This window comes from Sus scrofa, chromosome 14 (genome assembly GCF_000003025.6).
Source record: "Sus scrofa isolate TJ Tabasco breed Duroc chromosome 14, Sscrofa11.1, whole genome shotgun sequence".
Classification (NCBI taxonomy): Eukaryota; Metazoa; Chordata; class Mammalia; order Artiodactyla; family Suidae; genus Sus; species Sus scrofa.
In genome coordinates, this window is record NC_010456.5 from 16,659,584 (window position 1) to 16,679,765 (window position 20,182).

Consider the following 20,182-nt stretch of genomic DNA (forward strand, 5'->3'; position numbering starts at 1 on the left):
ACAGTACAATAAGTTGACATACATATGGATTTGAACAACATGGATTTGAACTGCATGGGTCCACTTCTAGACAAATTTCTTTCACTAAATACACACTACAGTACTAAACCATCCATGATTGACTGAATCCTCTGATGTTGAACTATGGATATGAAGAGCTGACTGTAAAGTTATGTATAGATTTTTGGCTGCACAGAGGGTCAGCACCCCTCACTGCTGCATTGTTCAACTACATTGTGAAATTATTACCATAATAAGTTTAACACCCATCACCTCATACAGTTACAAATTTTTTTTCCTTGTGGTAACTTTTAAAATCTAGTCTTGGAGTTCCCGTCGTGGCTCAGTGGTTAACGAATCTGACTAGGAACCATGAGGTTGCGGGTTCAATCTATGGCCTTGCTAAGTGGGTGAAGGATCCAGCATTGCTGTGAGCTGTGGTGTAGGTCACAGATGCAGCTCGGATCCTGCGTTGCTGTGGCTCTGGTGTAGGCCAGCAGCTATAGCTCCAATTCGACCCCTAGCCGGGGAACCTCCATATGCCGTGGAAGCAACCCTAGAAATGGCAAAAAGACACACACACACACACACACACACACACAAAAAGATCTAGTCTCTTAGCATTCTGTAAATATACCATCAATAGGACTAGCATGCTAAGTAGATTTTTTTTCTTTTCTTTTTTTTTAGGGCCGTACCTGCGGCATATGGAAGTTCCCAGACTGGGGGTCAAATTAGTGCTGTAGCTGCAGCCTACACCACAGCCACAACAAAGTGGGATCCGAGCTGCATCTGTGACCTACAGCACAGCTCATGGTAAACCGGATTCTTAACCCATTGGGAGAGGCCAGGGATCAAACCTGAGTCCTCATGGATACTAGTCAGATTTGTTTTCCACTGAGCCATGATGGAACTCCCTATTTCATGTATTTTTATACATTACCTTATGTGATCTTTTCAAAAAGAGTATAGTTGAGTAGCTCAACATTTCACCTTTCCCTATAAAACCTAAACATTGACTAAGAAATTTTTAATTTTTCTTAGCTGTAGATATAAATTTCATAGCCCATCCCCACATATATCAGAGAAATGAATTTTTTTTTTGTCTTTTGTCTTCTTAGGGCTGCACCCATAGCATATGGAGGTTTCCAGGCTAGGGGTTGAATCTGAGCTGTAGCTGCTGGCCTACACCACAGCTACAGCAACGCTGGATCCTTAACCCACTGAGCGAGGTCAGGGATCAAACCCGAGTCCTCATGGATGCTAGTCAGGTTCATTAACCACTGAGCCACAATGGGAACTCCAAAATAAATTTTTTGGTATGATTGTAAGGTTTTGAAATCACCCAATCTTGACTTTTCTTTATAGATAATACTAGCATAATGTCTATGGTAAATGGGGGAAAGTAGAAGAATTAATTACCTTCTTGGTCTTTGCTGTTCTTGTGGCAAGTCCTCCCACTCATTCTTTGTACTTTATTCACCTGAAAAGAATAGTCATATCTGAAATCCTGGAAATTACTGTCCGTTTTTCACCCAGAAAAAACTAACATATATCTCAACATACAGCTGGATTTAATTCATATTCTACTTTCTTTCAGAGATGTCTTCTTTGGACCAAAGATCTCGTTTGTGATTCCTTGCAACAATCACTGAGAATCTTCCTGTATTCCAGACAGCACCATCCCTAATTCCCCACAAACTGCACTCTAACAGTGTAATTCTATTGCTGGTTTCTATGGAGTCCAATAAAGCACAGATTCTATAAATTTGTGTTAAATAAGTAGTAATAAAAATTCAACTTAACTTGCCTCTGGAACACTTTAGATTTTTTTTTTACTAGAAAATTTTGATGGGAGGAAAAAAATGTATACATGTATGTGGAACTTGGTCCCCATGCTGTACAGCAGAAAAAATAAATTTAAAAAAATTTATTAAAAAAAAGAAAATTTCATCTACAAGGTGTTCACTGTGGTCAGGAAAAGAATTCTGTCCCCCACATGAAGAGCCATAACCGTGGCTCAAAGGTGGAACATACCTTCGGTTATTTTCTTTAATGGCCACACTTACAGCATATGGAAGTTCCCTGGCCAGGGACTGAATATGAGCCACAACTGTGACCTCAATCCTTTAACCCACTGTGCTGGGCTGGGAATTGAATCTGTACCTCCACAGAAACCTGAGCCACTGCAGTAGGATTCTTAACCCACTGTGCCACAGTGGGAACTTCCTAATTTCAGTTCTTAAGTGACAGTTACTGACCATGCATACTTAAAGAATCCATATATAAATTGAGGTTCTTGGAAAGGAAATTAGAAGTTTTCTAGTAAGAGGGGAAAAGAGAGCCACTATTTGAGTATATATTATGTTTGCCAAGTACTATAAGCACATTTGCATTTTGCTGGCTTAAAAAAACAACAAAACCTTTGAGGTTGTGTTCTTTCTTTTTTTAATGGCCACACCTGTGATGTATGAAAGTTTCCCAGCTAGGGGTTGAGCTGGAGCTGCAGCTGCCAGCCTACAGCCATGGCAACACCAGATCTGGGCCGAATTGGCAACCTATGCCATAGCCTGTGGCAATGCTGGATCCTTAACCCACTGATCGAGGCCAGGGATCGAAGCTGCATTCTCATGAACACTATGTCAACTTCTTAACCCACTGAGCCTCAATGGGAACTCTGAGGTTAGTATTCGTAAACCCATTTTTCAGATGCTCACTCAAGTTTAAAGTACTTGCTAAAAATCAAGACAGACTTTGAACAGATTTCCAGTTCCAAGACACTCACACACACATAGCTGTATCCTGAAAACTATGCTACATACATAGTTTTGGGAATGTGTCCTGATGTGTCCATTTTTCCTGGGAATAACAAAACACATATTAAAAGAAACATGTAATAGGTAAAAATTAAAAACACATGAAGTTTAAAGGTAAATGAAACAGATGCTTTCAAAGATATTTTCTGGTTGTTAGAGGCAGTTCTGGACTATGTCCCATTCCTTAGGAGGTATGCGTGACTAGTGGCCAGCAGAAGTAATTTCAGAAATTCCTTCATGCTATAAAAATTTATTGATTTGCTAAGTGTCAGCTATTACTAAGATTTGATGAGGGATAATAAATAAGATGGACTTCTCTCCTTGGAACATGTATTCTAACAAGTGTAATCATTACAAATATTTGTAAATGTGAAGCCTGTTGCTGCAAAGAAGAAGTGTAGGGTGCTATGCAAAGTACTGCTGTGGGGGAACATTTGAGAAGCATGTGTATAGTAAATGTAGGAGGTGACCATTTTGCAGGTTAAAGTGGCATCATTTAATCAAAATCTATCCTCAGAGGTCCCTGATCTATTTCTAAAGGCCACACCCAGAATAGTATCTGGTATCTATTCAGTGTTCAGTAGGTGTTACCGGACTGAACAAAACAATTTTGAGTTAGAATTAATTTCCTCTTAAAATCTACAAATCCTGCTGTGGCTCAGTGGATTGAAAACCTGACTGCAGGGGATCAGGTCGCTGTGGAGGTGAGGGTACAATCATCAACCTGGTGTAGTGGGTTAAAGGATCCAGCATTGCTGTAGCTGTAGCGTAGGTCGCAGTTGCAGCTCAGAATCAATTGCTGGCCCAGGAACTTCTATACGCTACGGATGCAGCCATAAAAAATTGATAAAATTTTTAAAAATAAAATCTGCAAACACAAGTCAAAAGATGTTTTCATAACAAGTGCTGGAGGGGGTGTGGAGAAAAGGGAACCCTCCTGCACTGCTGGTGGGAATGTACACTGGTACAGCCACTATGGAGAACAGTTTGGAGATACCTTAGAAATCTATACATAGAACTTCCATATGACCCCACAATCCCACTCTTGGGCATCTACCCGGACAAAACTCTACTTAAAAGAGACACATTTGCCTGCATGTTCATTGCAGCACTATTCACAATAGCCAGGACATGGAAACAACCCAAATGTCCATCGACAGATGATTGGACTTGGAAGATGTGGTACATATACACAATGGAATACTACTCAGCCATAAAAAAGAATGACATCATGCCATTTGCAGCAACATGGATGGAACTAGAGAATCTCATACTGAGTGAAATGAGCCAGAAAGACAAAGACAAATACCATATGATATCACTTATAACTGGAATCTAATATCCAGCACAAATGAACATCTCCTCAGAAAAGAAAATCACAGACTTGGAAAAAAGACTTGTGGCTGCCTGATGGGAGGGGGAGGGAGTGAGAGGGATCGGGAGCTTGGGCTTATCAGACACAACTTAGAATAGATTTACAAGGAGATCCTGATGAATAGCATTGAGAACTTTGTCTAGATACTCATATTGCAACAGAACAAAGGGTGGGGAAAAATGTAATTGTAATGTATACATGTAAGGATAACTTGATTCCCTTGCTGTACAATGGGAAAAAAAAAAAGATGTCTTCAAATACTATGACCTTTACAAAAATGCATGAAGTGGAATTGTTAAAAAAAAAAAGCAACTCAAATACATTATTTTATCAATATAGGATGTGACTTGGTTGAGATTTTTTCCTTCACTGAATTGACAGGTATTAAAATCAAACTAACCCAACAACAGAAGTCTTATATCATTTCTGGAACAGTGCATAGCAAAGATAAATAAAGAACAACATCAGTAAAATCTGTACCATTTTCTACTTGGTATAGACTCTCTTTGAGGGAAGAAAAAAAGCAATTCAACAATGGTTTTTTAGTAAGTATTCCTTTATTAACTGCAATCAAAACCTGATGAGAAAAATAGTATTTGGAAAAAAGCTAAATACTTAATAAATGGAATTTTATAGATTATGATTATTCTTCATCGTATTTCTCCTTTCTAGAAATAACTTGTAAATGTCAAATTATTACTACATTCTTTTAGAAATGAATGCATCCTAGAAGCACAGATTCTTTTTCATATTACCAAATAAATGTAAAAGCATGAATGTTCACACAACTTACCTTATGCAACTTTTTCCAACTTGGTCAATGTATTTTTAAAAGCAAACACTTGGTTCAATTATTTAATTGAATAGATTCTTTTTCAATTTCTTTTAGCTATAAGAAAAGACAACTACAACTAAGCTTTTATTAAAAATGTACTACTGTTCTAAACACTGTCATTCAACCGAATGAGGTAAGTACTACCATCCCTGCTGTCTGGACACAAATGCCAAGCCTTGGAGATTAAGTAGCTCATCTACAGTTACATCATCACAGCAGCAGAGTCAAGTTTTTAACATGGCCAGTCTTCCTCTAGCATCTAGAATCTTAACCACTGAATTATTTAATAGTTTCATTTAATCTACTTATTTTTATTTATTTATTTATTTTGATTTAGGGCCACACCTGCGGCATATGGAAGTTCCCAGGCTAGGAGTCCAATTCGAGCTGCAGCTCCCAGCCTATGCCACAGCAATCGCCAGATCAGAACCGCATCTGTGACCTATACCACAGCTCACGGTAACGCAGGATCCTTAACCCATTGAGTAGGGCCAGGGATTGAACTTGCGTCCTCGTGGATACTAGCTGGGTTTGTTACCACTGAGCCACAATGTGAATCCCCTATTTCCTGCCTAGAAAAGCAAACTTACTTGTAGGGGACATATGACTGTAATGCTTATTCTATATTTTTATCTTTCTATACTCTTATTCCTACTATGGATTCCACAGTGCTAAGTATACTGTTGACAGTAATATTTACTAATAGCTCATCTCTTCTTAATAAAAATGTTCTGGAATTCCCGCTGTGGCTTAGTGGGTTACAAACCCAACCAGTATCCATGAGGATATGGGTTAGATCCCTGGCCTTGCTCAGTGGGTTAAGGATCTGGAGTTGCCCATGAGCTGTGGTGTAGGTTGCAGATGCAGCTCAGATCCTCCATTGCTGTGGCTATATCAGCAGCTGTAGCTCTGATTGGACCCCTAGCGTGGGAACTTCCATATGCTGCACCTAACAAAACAAACAAACAAACAAAAATTGTTTTCTTTTCCTCATCATAATCCATTGGGACTTCTTGAATATTTTTGTCTGCTGGGATTAGGTATTAATCCTGAAGGATTATTAGAGAATTGGAAGCAACATGGATAACCAAAAAATGAGTAACAACTCTTAGAGGAAGAAAAGGACAGATAAGTACATTTACATTTCATTCTGCAACTTCAACTTCCTTATAATTGCCCACAGGTACACAAGTTCTTTCAATAATAAATTGTTTTTTTCAAAGTATTATGATGGGTGTTTTTAAAATGTAAATAATCTTATCGATAAAACACTATGAGCTTTGAAAGAATTTTCCCAAAGGGAAAAATTGATCAAATTCATATATTTCTAAGTCATATTGCAGTAACAGCCCAAACCTAAACTTTTCTCTCAAAAAATTGAAGAGAAACACTATTAGAGAAGAATAGTAGATTGACATTAAATTAGCTTCTTCAATTTACTTCAATAGAATGCTATTACCAAAATGTGCTCACCTTTATATAGTAGTACACATATAGAGAAATGCATGGCATCATATGTAGCCATTAAACTCTAAGAATTTTACAAATAAAAACCTATAGTATATGACAAGAAATCCAAAAACCTAGGAGAACTGGACAAATTTCTAGTAACACACAGCCCATGAAAACTGAATCAACAAGAAATAGATAACTTAAACAGACCAATCACTAGAAGTGAAATAGAATCTGTAATTAAAACAAAAAAGGAAGAAAAAAAAGCTCCTTACGAACAAGAGTCCAGGGTCAGATGGTTTCATAAGTGAATTCTATGAAACATACAAAAAATTTGTACTAAAGCTTCTAAACTCTTTCAAAAGTTGAAGAGGAAGGAACACTCCCAAAGACATTCTATGAAGCCATCATCACCCTAATACCAAAACCAGACAAAGACACTATCAAAAAAGAAAATTACAGGCCAACATCATTGGTGAATACAGATGCAAAAATTCTCAACAAAATATGTGGCAAACCAAATGTAATAACACACAAAAAATTCATACACCTGACAAAGTTGGATTTATCTAGGGTTGGTTCAAACATACACAAATCAATCAGTGTGATAACACTATATCAACAAAAGACAAAAACCACATGCTCATCTCAATAGATGCAGAAAAAGAATTTGATAAAATTCAATGTTCATTCATGATAAAAACTCTACCAGAATGGGTCCAAAGCCATAACTCAATATCAAACCCACGGCACATATAATACTCAACAGTGAAAAGCTGAAGGCCTTACTGCTAAAATCTGGAACAAGACAAGCATGCCCACTCTCACCACTTCTCTTCAATATAATGATGGAAGTCCTAGCCACAGCAACCAGACAAGAAAAAGAAATAAAGGGGAATCAAATTGGTAGGGAAGAGGTAAAACTGTCACTTTTTGCAGATGACGTGAAACTAAATATAGACAACCCTAAAGACTCCACACAAAAACTGCTAGAACTGATAAATGAATTCAGCAAGGTAGCAGGATACAAGACTAAAACAAACAGAAACTGATTGCATTTCTTGACACTAACAATGAACTATCAGAAAGGGAGTGTAAACAAACAATTCCTTTTAAAATTGCATCAATAAAATAAAATACTTAGAAATAATCCTCACCAAGGAAGTAAAAGGCTTTTGTATGCTGAGAACTACAAAACATAAATAAAAGAAACAGAAGATGGTTCAAAGAGATGGAAAGCTATCCCATACTCTACGTTTGGAAGAATTAATTAGTAAAATGGACATACTACCCAAAGCAAGCTACAGATTTAATAAATCTCTATCAAATTACCCATAACAGGAGTTCCCATTGTGGCTCAGAGGAAATGAAACCCACTAGTATCCATGAGGGTGTGGTTTTGATCTCTGGCTTCACTTAGTGGGTTAAGGACCCGGCATTGCCATTAGCTGTGGTATATACAGTTCGCTGACACAGTTCAGATCCTGTGTTGCTGTGGCTGTGGCATATGTCGGCAGTTGCAGCTCTGATTCGACCCCTAGCTTGGGAACTTCCATATGCTTCATATGCGGACCTAAAAAAAATTACTCATAATAGTTTTCATAGAACTAGAACAAATAATCTTAAAATTTATACGGAACCATAAAAGACCCAGAATTGCCAAAGAAATCCTTAGGAAAAAGAACAAAACAGGAGGCATAATCCTCCCAGACCTCAGACAGAACTATAAAGCCACAGTAATCAAAACATCATGGTATTGGCACAAAACAGACATACAGATCACTGGAACAGAACAGACTCCAGAAATAAATTCCCACACTTATGAATAGTTAATCTTCAACAAAGGAGGTAAGACTATACAATGGGGAAAAGACAGTCTTGTCAGCAAGTGGTATTGGGAAAGTTGGACAGCCACATGTAAATCAAGGAAGTTAGAACACACCCTCACACCATAGACAAAAAATAAACTCAAAATGGCTTAAAGACTTAAATATAAGACAGAACACCATGCAACTACTAGAAGAGAACATCCTATGACATAAATCATACCAATGTTTTCTTAGGTAGGTCTCCCTACCTAAGAAATAGAAATAAAAGTAAAAATTAAAAAATGGGACCTAGCCAAAATTATAAGCTTTTGCACAGCAAAGGACACCATAAAAAAATGAAAAGACAACCTATGGACCTGAAGAAAATATTTTCAAATGATGTTACTAACAAGGATTTTGTTTCCAAAATATACAAGCAGCTCCTACAACTCAACAACAAAAAACAAACAACCTAATCAAAAAAATGAGCAGAAGACATTTCTCCAAAGAAGACATACAGATAGCCAATAGGCATGTGGAAAAAATGATCAACATCACTAACTGCTAGAGAAATGCAAATCAAAACTAAAATGAAGTACTACCACCTCACACCAGTCAGAATGGCCATCATTAAAAAAGTCTGCAAATAATAAATTTTGGAGAGGGTATGGAGAAAAGGGAACTCTCTTACATTGTTGGTGGGAATGCAAATTAGTGCAGCCACTATGGAAAGCAGCAGTATGGTGTTTCCTTTAAAAACAAAAAATAGGAGTTCCCATCATGGTTCAGTGGTTAACAAATCCAACCAAGAACCATGAGGTTGCGGGTTCGATCCCTGGCCTTGCTCAGTGGGTTAATGATCTGGCGTTACTGTGAGCTGTGGTGTAGGTTGCAGACGTGGCTCGGATCTGGTGTTCCTGTGGCTCTGGCATAGACCAGCAGCTACAGCTCCGATTAGACCCCTAGCCTGGGAACCTCCACATGCCACAAGTGCGGCCCTAGAAAAGACAGAAAGATGAATAAATAAATATATATATATATAAATAAATAAAATAGAGTTACTATATGATCCTGCAATCCCTCTCCTGGACACCCATATATCTGGAGAAAACTCTAATTTGAAAAGATACATGTGCTCCTATATTCAAAGCAGCACTATTTATAATAGCCAAGATATGGAAACAACCTAAATGTTGTTTATTTTATTCAAAAATGTTGTTGAATAGATAAAGAAGATGTGGTACATATATACAATGGAATACTACTTGGCCATAAAAAAGAATAAAATAATGCCATTTGCAGCAATATGGATGGACCTAAAGATTATCATACTAAGTGAAGTCAGAAAGAGAAATACAATAATAGCACTTACATGTGAAATCTAAAATACAATACAAATGAACCTATCTATGAAACAGAAATAGACTAACAGATGTAAAGAAGAAACTTGTGATTACCAAGGAGGGGGAGGGGATGGGGGGGCTTGGGAGTTTGGGATTAGCAGATCCAAACTAGTATATATAGGATGGATAAACAACAAAGTCCTACTGTATAGTGCAGGGAACTGTATTCAGTATCCTGTGATAAACCATGATAGAAAACAATATGAAAAACAGACTCACTTTGCTATACAGAAGAAATTAACACAACATTGTAAATCACCTATACTTCAATAAAAAAAAAAAACACTAATTGACACACATACACAAAAACTGTAGTAAATTATCAACAAAAAAAGTACTTGTTATTATTTCCAGAGTTTTAAGAATCAAAAAATAAACCTGCTGAGTATTATGGGTATAAAACTGACTTCATGTCTACTTGAATAGACATTAAAGGGAATACACACATATACATAAACACACACATATACACATATACGGTTAGTGATTACTATGGTTAATTAATGATTATTATTTGAGGACTATCATTGACAATGTAGACTATAAATGCAACTGGGACATGAATATAATAAACTGAAGTTTACAGTATCAATTTTTTTCTACAAAGAAATACAAATTTCATAATTCAAAAGGAATGAACTCTATAATAAACAGTACACCTACTTAAAAATATATGTATACATATATTTCTTGAATTTAAAACTGCTGTTACATAAATAGGCAATAAAATGACAAAAATTTATGTTTGAACCACTATCACTTGCCTAGATCATAGTCTGAATTTTGCTATCAAAACTTTGTAAATCTGGAGTTCCTGTCATGGTGCAGTGGAAACCAATCCAACTAGGAACCATGATGTTGTGGGTTCGATCCCTGGCCTCATTCAGTGGGTTAAGGATGTGGCATTGCCATGAGCTGTGGTGTAGGCCAGCAGCTGTAGTTCCGATTAGACCCCTAGCCTGGGAACCTCCATATGCTGCAGGTGCTACCCTAAAAAGTAAAAAAAAAAAAAAACAAAAAAACAAAAAACTTTGTAAATCCATGCAGATAGCAGCCAAGAGAGGGTGGCTATACCAACATCAGATAATACAGATTTTAAATTAAGAAGCTGTTACAAGAGATAACCTTGTTTATCTCTTGTTATATTGTTTAAAAGGGCGAACGCACTAGAAGATGTAAAAATTATAAACATATATGTACCAAATAATAAAACCAGGGAAAAAAACATGAAAGGAAACCTGAAAAGATAAATAGATAGTTCTATAATAATATTTGGACACCTCAATACTTTAAGTAATGGATAAATATCTAGACAAAAGATTAAAAAGGAAATAGAGGATTTGAACAATATTCTAAACCAACTATACCTAACAGACATATACAGAACCATCCACCCAATGATAGAATACACATTTTTCTCTAGTGCACATGGAACATTCTTCAGTATATAGTATATGTTAGCCTATAAAACAATTTTCCATGAATTAAAAAAATTGAAATCACACAAATTATCTTCTCTAACCATAATGGAATGAAGCTAGAAATCAATGACAGAAGAAAAATAGAAAAATCCATAAATATGTGGAAATTAAACAATGCAGCAACCAATAAGTTAAAGAAGGAATAATGAGGGAAATTGGAAAATACTTTGAGATGAATCAAAACAAGAATAAACATACCAAAAATTATGGAAATTAGCAAAAGAAGTACTTAGAGGGTAATTTATAGCTGCAAACATACACATTAATAAAGAAGAAAGATCTCAAATCAACAACTGAACTTCACACCTTAAGAGACTAGACAAAGAAGAGCAAACTTACTCCAAAGTCAGTGGGAGAAAGAAAATGATGAAGTTTAGAGTAGAAATAAATGAAATAGAGAATAGAAAAGCCAGAGAATCAATGAAACTAAATAAAATATCAACAAAATTGACAAATCTTTAGCTAGACTACTAAAAAGAGAGCGAGAGAGAAGGCACATATAATTAAAATTACAAAGAAAAGTAGGGACATTACTACCAACCCTATAGAAATTGAATGTGGGAGTTCCCGTCGTGGCGCATTGGTAACGAATCCGACTAGGAACCATGAGGTTGTGGGTTCGATCCCTGCCCTTGCTCAGTGGGTTAACGATCCGGTGTTGCTGTGAGCTGTGGTGTAGGTTGCAGATGCGGCTCGGATCCCGCGTTGCTGTGGCCCTGGTGTAGGCCAGCAGCTTCAGCTCTGATTAGACCCCTAGCCTGGGAACTTCCATATGCCGCAGGAGTGGCCCAAGAAATGGCAAAAAGACAAAAAAAAAAAAAAAAAAAAAAATTAAATGTATTATAAGAGAGGGAGTGGCTCAGCAGTAACGAACCTGACTAGTATTCATGAGGATGTGGTTAGATTCCTGGCCTGGCTCAGTGGGTTAGGGACCCACCATTGCTGCGGCTGTGGTGTAGGTCGGCAGCTGCAGCTCTGATTCGACCCCTAGCCTGAGAACTTCCATATGCCATGGGTGTGTCCCTAAAAAGACAAAAAACGAACAAACAAAAAGCAAGAAGTTACCTCTATTTAAGGATAACATGATCCTACATATAGAAAATCTCATAAAATCCACAAAATACTACTAGAGCTAAGAAATGAATTAAGCAGAGTTGCAGGGTCAACACACACAAATTACTTTTCTATACACCATTAAGGAACAATCTGAAAAAGAAGTGAAGAAAACAATCCCATTTATAATAGCATCAAAGAGAATAAAGTATCATGAATAGATTTAACCAATAAAGTATCATGAATAAATGTATTCCACTTGTACACTGGAAACCACAAAACATTACAGAAAGAAATGAAAGAAGACATTAAATTAATGGAACAACACTCCATGTTTATGGATTGAAATACTTAACATTTTTAGGATGGCAATTGTCAAGTGATAGATTCAGTAAAATCTTCGTCAAAATTCTAATGGTCATTTTTTGCAGAAATGGGAAAAATAGTACTGGTGTAATAGAAATATAGACCAAAGGAATAGAATTGTGAATATAGAAATAAACCCAAACCATCTACGGCAAATTAATTTTGATTTTTGACAAGGATGCCAAGACCATTCACTGGAGAAAGAATAGTCTTTTCAACAAATTGTGCACATTAAAAAAACTGAAGCTGGAACTCTACCTTACCCCATATACAAAATGGACTCAGCATGGTCAATGACCTAAACTTAAAGCTAACAACCATAAAATTCCTAGGGAAAAAAAAACAGGTGTTAGTCTTTATAACCTTTGATTTGGCAGTGGATTCTTAGACTTGACACCAAAAGGATGAGCAACAAAAGAAAAATATTATTCTAAATAAAAATGGAAACATATATGCATCAAAGGACATTATCAAAGATGTAAAAAGGCAATCCACATGACGGAAGAAATATTTGTAAATCATATATTGGCTATGGAATTAGCATCCAGAATAATGAACTCCTACAACTCAATAATAACAAAAAACCATTCAATTTTGGAGTTCCTTTTGTGGCTCAGTGGTAACGAACCTGACTAGTATTCATGAGGATTCGTCCATTCAGTGGCTTAAGGATCCCGAGTTGCCATGAGCTGCGGTGTAGGTCACAGATGAGGTTTAGACTTGGCATTGCTGTGGTTGTTGTGTAGGCTGGCAGCTGCAGCTCTGACTTGACCCCTAGCCTGGGAACTTCCATGTGCCATGGGTGTGGCCCTAAAAAACAAAACAAAACAAAACAAAACCCACCCAATTTTAAAATGAACAAAGGACTTGAAAAGAAATGCAAATTAAAAGCACATTGAGATACCACTTCACACCCAGTTGGATGGCCTTAATGAAAAAAAGAAAAACAAAACAAAAAGGAAATACAAGCATTAGCGATTTGGAGAAATAAAAATCCTTGTACATTTGGGAATATAAAGTCATACAGCCACTATGGCAAAGTCTGGAGGTTCCTCAAAACATTATAGAACTACCATGTGACTCATCAACTCCACTCCTAGATACATATGCAAGAGAAATGAAAACATGTCCACACAGGAACTTGCACATGAATGTTTATAGCTGCATCATTCATAATTGCCAAAGGTGGAAGTCCAAATGTCCCATCAGTGGATGAACAGAAAAACATACTGCGATACACACAATGGAATGTTATTCAGCCATAAAAAAGAGCAAAGCATACACATGCTGCAATTTCAATAAACCTTGAAAACATTAGACTAAGAAAGATCCAGACACAAAAAGACATACATTGTATGATTCCCTTTATCTGACATTATCTATTATAGGTAAATACATAGCTATAGGAAGCAGATTAGAGATTATTGGGGGATGGGGGAGGTGGAATGGCAATGACTATTTATAGGTGTTTCTATAGTGATGAAAAAGTTTTTAAAATAGAACTGATGGTTGCACAACATTGCAAATACACTAAATACAACCAAATTGTACACTTTAAAGTGGTTAATTGTATATTATGTACATTTCCCCCAATTAAAAAAACTTTATGTGGGAATAATATAGAGCTTATTATTTTCTTAAAGAAATATATTTCAGGCATTAATTTTAAGCCTTTTCCTAAATTATTCAGTAAAAGGTAGCTACCAAATCGCTTACTTCTTTCTTGAGCTCCTGCTGCATATTCTACCTGCAGTCAAATTTGGATTCTTTCCCTCACGTTCTAACATTAAAACCCATATCCTTACAGAGATATGAATTTCCATTTACTTTTTCTTGTTGATATAGACAAGTAAAAAGATTTCTAGTGAATTCATAATTTAAATAAAAAATTTTATGGCCACACCTGCAGCCATGTGGAAGTTCCTAGGCCAGGGACTGAATCTGAGCTGCAGCTGCCCAACTATGCTGCAGCTATGGCAACACCGGATCCTTTAACCCACTGCTCCAGGATGGGGATCGAATCCATGCCATCACAGCGACCAGAGCCACTGCGGTCAGATTCTTAACTCACTGCACCACAGTGAATTTTTAAAACCCAATAGCAAAGAAATAAAAATTTTGTTTAAAACTTTTACATTGCAGCTTCTTGAATCTCATCTTTGGCTCATCTCTCATCTTAAGACGATCTCAAGTTCTTAATTTTTCATATTTAAACTGCTCTAACAAGGATTGAATCTCATTGGATAATCAACACTGAGAACTCTTATTCTTTCACTTTTTGTACATTTTATGCAAAAAAAATTAATTATATGAAACATTGGTAGTCAAAGGTTATTTATATTCATAAACATTTTAATGTCAGCAAAAACGTAAAGCTTTTTTCACAACAATGGACTGTGTTTTTATACAGGTAAGTTTTTATTTAAAAACTAAGTCTTTATAGCTATAGGTGAAAAATATAAAATATATAACACTTTCTTCAAATAAACTACCATATCTTGTAGCTATGTGGTTCATTTCTACATAGCTAAGAAAAATCTTCTCATGGCAATGTCTGGATTACTGGAAATGAGAGGTTTCTGTAAAACCAATTATTACAGCCTCTGCTCACCAATAAAGAAGTAAATCTTTAAATGATCACAGCAAGACAAAGACCAGTAGCTTTACCGTTCAACGTATTTTATAGCAGTCAATACACTCAGAACACTTAAAAATACAGACTCATTTTCTATAGAAGCAGTACATTCTTTAAATTCAGCTACATAGTGGTACCCAATCAACTACATAGTGGTTCACAATCAAGGGTGATTTTATTCCCCCAGGGACATCTGACAATGTCTAGAGATATTTTGGGTTATCATCTTTGGAGTTCTATAGGCACTAGTGTGTGGACTACAGTGATGCTGCCAAGCCTACAAACCTCCCACAATAAAGAATTATCAGGACCAATGTCAACCTTGAGATATCCTGAGCCACATTAATGGTCTCACACCCATTTCCATCCTAAAATCTGCACCACAATCTCAGAACACTTTACTGAAGCTATTATTTTGTTCTGATGCCACAAGCTATAAATTTTCACTTCTAACTGGAAGATCTTGGCTAAATAATACAATCTTATGAAAAGCAGAGGTTAAAAATATTTAAGAGAAAACTGATAGAAAAGGAAATATAAAAAGGAAATAAAATAGAAATCAGGTCAGAGCTATGTATGATTAAAATTTAAAGATCTTGTTACATTTCTACATCTCTCAAATTTATCATATTTAATTTGCAATGTAAACAATACAGAACATGATTAAAAATTAAAGGGCAGTGCAGAGGTTCCTTCTATATTTCAGCCATATAAATACGTTTCCTATAAATAAAGAAATGATGAACTATTTATTTCCATGTTCATATTTCAACTTTCAGCCCTGTGTTTATCTTTGCTGACACATTAAGTCTTCTTTGGAAGGAGGTAGGTGTTAAACTATTTGTTCTTCTTGATGTTTCATCAAGTAATAATGATAATAAAAGGAAATAAAAATTTCATCCCAATGGAAATCTATTTTTCTAAAAAGCACTTTAAAAAAATATTACTGTTTAGGATATTCGTATTTCCAAATCAGATCACCCCAGAGAAAGCAAATGTGCTACATCTGTTACTTCTATGTTAAGTTTCTCAATTAAAAAAAAAAAAAGAAAAAAGTTAACAAAATGATCTTCTTATTAAAATCTCAATTAATACTGGTCCCTAAAAGTCAATTTAAAATAAAAATCAAGTTTCACAAAATAAATACACTGAAGCAACTATAATAGTAATAACCTTTATTTAAAATATTTTTTAATGTAGGAAAGCTCATTTTACATGAGTTTCCAACTAATTATTTGAGTCAGAAACAAAGAAAATAAAACCAGAGAAAATCCTCTTTAGAAAAAATACACAAGGAACATTTCTACACGTGAAAAAACAATAAGCAGTCTTAACATCTGAACATCCAAGTCTTAGTCTCAATTCCATCTCTCCTAGTGAACACCACTATCAACCTTGAGATCTGATTTGTTCTTGTCATTCTTCACTGAGTAGATGAAATATGTTAAGGTGTCTTTTTCATTCACTGGAATAGACCTAAAGTGGCAACCAACTATCTATAAAGAAAAAAAAAATTGAGGAAATTAAATTATAGATATTAACAGATTTTATAAACTAGGTAAAAAAGTGTCATAAAAAAAGTGTTATGTGATGATAAAAGCTATTCCTTTTTAAAAATAAACTGTATTTAGCAAAATACCAACAGGACAAAAAGCATTAAGACTAAGATGTTATGAACAAGAGATAGTGTGATTCCAAAGGATCTCTTGGCCCATTGAATTAACTATATATTAATTAGAATGCATATTTCCTTTACTTATTTTAAATTTTATAGCTGAGATCTAGATTAGGAATTAAGTATTTTTACTTTTAAGTGTAAAATATCAATGAAATAAAACAGAAATGTAAGAGTCCACATGCATCATGTAATGGTTTAGTCTCTACTTATGGAAAAAGTATAAATATCAAGTTGAAAAAGTTTTGGTACTATAAATATAAACTGTTATTACCTTACAAATATATTTACTACAACTTATATTCATTCATTCATTGGTAGTATTCTTTGTTGAGGTTCCCTGAAAATTTTTCTGAATAAAAATTACGGATGGAAAATGAGAAAGGAAAGAGCGACATCTACCATATTGCCTGCCTTTTCATTGTGCTAATGTTAACATGTGCGCTGCAACCACCAAGAGAAGTATAATAGACTAAACTGGAGCACTAATATGCATATTTAGATTCTAGAAGATAAAACTTCTTAAAAAGATAATTAAGAGACTTAAAGAAAACAGGCACTCAACTGGAGGCATTTATAATTATCTGCATTTCTGACTAAGCTATAATACTCATGGATATTTGGATTTCTCATTTCTAAAAAAGAACACAGTTCTAGAAGTAATATAATTTTTTAAAAAGAAGATTAGATTATCAAAAACTTTTAGGTTTGATTTCTACATTTAAATGTATAAATTTAAAATAATCAATGCAACATTTAAAATAATCAGTTCCAGAGTTCCCGCGGTGGCTCAGTGGAAACGAATCTGACTAGGGACCAGGAGGCTGCAGGTTCAATCCCTGGCCTCACTCAGTGGGTTAAGGATCTGGTGTTGCCATGAGCTGTGGTGTAGGTTGCAGATTTGGCTTGGATCTGGCGTTGCTGTGGCTGTGGTATAGGCCAGCAGCTGTAGCTCCGATTCGACCTCTAGCCTGGGAACCTCCATATGCTGCAGGTGCGGCCCTAAAAAGCAAAAAAAAAAAAAGAAAGAAAGAAAATAATCAGCTTATTTGTCCCCAGAATTACCTCCAGTTGATTAGTATCTATATATATATTGATACAGTTTCATCATGACAGATAATATCTACATTTATGTTATACTAATGTACTATACAACCCAAAAAGGATTTGATCTTTCAAACTGAATTTAAAGAAAAATTAGATTTTTGTGGCCTAGGCAAGAAAAAAAAAGAAACTCTGGCTAAAACGTTAATAAATCGGATCAGCGTTAAAAACCATTCTGCCAAAGAAACTCTGGCTAAAACGTTAATAAATCGGATCAACGTTAAAAACCATTCTGCCAAAGAACCATTCTATTCTATCTTATTTAATATCCATGTTTTAGAAAATGTTGGATTACTAAATTCAAGCTGAATATGAGAAAAACTGATTTACATATTTACCTTTATATTCTGTGAAGTAGCTTAAACATTTTAAAATACGATCCAAGTATAAACATAGAAATCTATAAACATCTTAATATGATGCAGATTTCTTGGCTCTATTATTTCCTGAGGACACAAACACACTCAACTTTTCAAAATTCATTAAAGGACTAGAAGTTCTATATCAAAGAAATTATAAGTACAAACTTGGATAAGCATCTTCACATCTTCTAGAGGTAAAAATATGGATGCTTCAAAAAAAATTAACTAACATTAACAAGGACAAGTTCCGAAATAGTTAAATCAGTAAATTATGAGAATACTGTTTAGGGGCTTATCTGTAAAACCTTTTCAATCAAAACTTCAAAAATAAATTCTAACAAAGACATCGAAGCTTATTAATTATTTTATTATGCCTTAATTAGGTGTTCAATTTTACCGAGTAAACAGAATTTTAAAATAAACAGATTTCCAGAATGAGGATTAGAAAACTCTCACTCAATATTTCCAAAAGTCAGTATTAGAAGATGCCTAGAAAATGGCACACAACCCATTGAGTCATCATTACATAAAGGAATTTCCTAAATAGTATGTAAACATTTCTAGGTAACTAGATTTTTCCACCATAGATTTTTCTTTTAATTAACTTTGTTCTAACTAAATGTATTTATTATATACACTATGTTAACAATGTCATTAGCATTTAACGACCCTTTTGTATGAACAAGCTCTTTCGTAGGTTTAAAACTCATAAATACCTCGACAAGCTGTGCTTTATTAAGTCCTGGTCTGGTTGGGAGTTTGAAGTGTCTTTTGTATCTCCTAAGTGTATTTACTTGTAATTGGTATAAGTCAACCTAGAAAAAATTAACACATATCAATTAGTTCACACAACAGATTAAAAACTTATCTTTGATATGTATAATATTTCAATTTCAACACAATAAAAACTTAATTCTGTTACTAAAAAGGCCTTTTATATAATCGAAACCACAAATAAATTAAACACTTCAATCTTTTGAGGGATAAATAGTAAAGACTGCCAGCAAAAAAAAAATAGAACTTAGACAAGTTCCTGTTGTGGCTCAGCAGGTTAAGTACCCATCCTGTGTGAGGATGCAGGTTCCAATCCTGGCCTTGCTCAGTGAGTTAAGGATCCTGAGTTGCCACAGCTGGAGCACAGGCTGCAGCTGCAGCTCCAATTCAACCCCTGACTGGGAACTTTCATATGCCACAGGTGAGGCTGTAATAAAAATTAAAAAATAATTTTAAAAAAATTTAGAACTTATAAGACAAAAAAGCTATGAGAGTTGTTAATTTAACTGGCTAAATTTGTTTTCAATTTTCAGACTGTTCAAATGCTTGAAATATTATTATTATTTTGTCTTTTTGATTTTTTTTCTGGGACCGCTCCCACAGCATATGGAGGTTCCCAGACTAGGGGTCTATTCAAAGCTGTAGCCGCCGGCCTACGCCAGAGCCACAGCAATGCAGGATCTGAGCTGCCTCTGTGACCTACACCACAGCTCACAGCATCGCCAGATCCTTAACCCACTGAGCAAGGCCAGGGATGGAACGTGCAACCTCATGGTTCCTAGCCAGATTCACTAACCACTGAGCCACAATGGTAAGTCCTTGAAGTATTTTTAAAAATCTGTTCATTTTTAAAATAAAATTTTTCAGAGTGGAGTACTTAAGCTTTATATTTAACATACAAAACTTTCATCTACCTCTGGAGTATCAATATCTTGAACAGGTGAATCTCCTCCATCATCATCACTCCCTTTTCTCTTTCTTCTGTTTCGAACGCTCTGAATTAAGTTTTTATGATAATCACAAATGTAAAGATGTCTTGCCTG

The 20,182-nt window shown here is 35.3% G+C and overlaps 2 protein-coding genes across 11 annotated transcripts in view; one reads left to right on the forward strand and one right to left on the reverse strand.

Annotated features, from left to right (window-relative positions):
* SCRG1 (stimulator of chondrogenesis 1) overlaps positions 1-4,499 on the forward strand; it is a 43,491-nt gene extending 38,992 nt beyond the window's left edge. Inside the window, exon 5 of one of the 2 annotated variants that reach the window (XR_002338368.1) lies at positions 1,601-1,818. Coding sequence is in view for 1 of the 2 variants with exons in the window: in XM_021072436.1 (XP_020928095.1) it covers positions 1,601-1,655 (55 nt within the window). In the remaining variant the exon portion in view is untranslated. Of the gene's footprint in view, positions 1-1,600 lie in introns of both variants that reach the window. The other variant, XM_021072436.1, reaches the window with a different exon arrangement.
* Positions 1-20,182, reverse strand: part of SAP30 (Sin3A associated protein 30) — a 56,058-nt gene that overhangs the window by 33,691 nt on the left and 2,185 nt on the right. For 6 of the 9 annotated variants that reach the window (XR_002338363.1, XR_002338365.1, XR_002338364.1 and 3 more), the window contains exons 2-4: positions 20,054-20,179; positions 19,082-19,180; positions 1,423-1,483 (exon numbers count right to left, since the gene is read on the reverse strand). Coding sequence is in view for 4 of the 9 variants with exons in the window: in XM_021072431.1 (XP_020928090.1) it covers positions 1,423-1,483; positions 19,082-19,180; positions 20,054-20,179 (286 nt within the window). In the remaining 5 variants the exon portion in view is untranslated. Of the gene's footprint in view, positions 1-1,422; positions 1,484-15,251; positions 16,721-19,081; positions 19,181-20,053; positions 20,180-20,182 lie in introns of those variants that run through there. The other 3 variants (XM_021072432.1, XR_002338366.1, XM_021072435.1) reach the window with 3 other exon arrangements.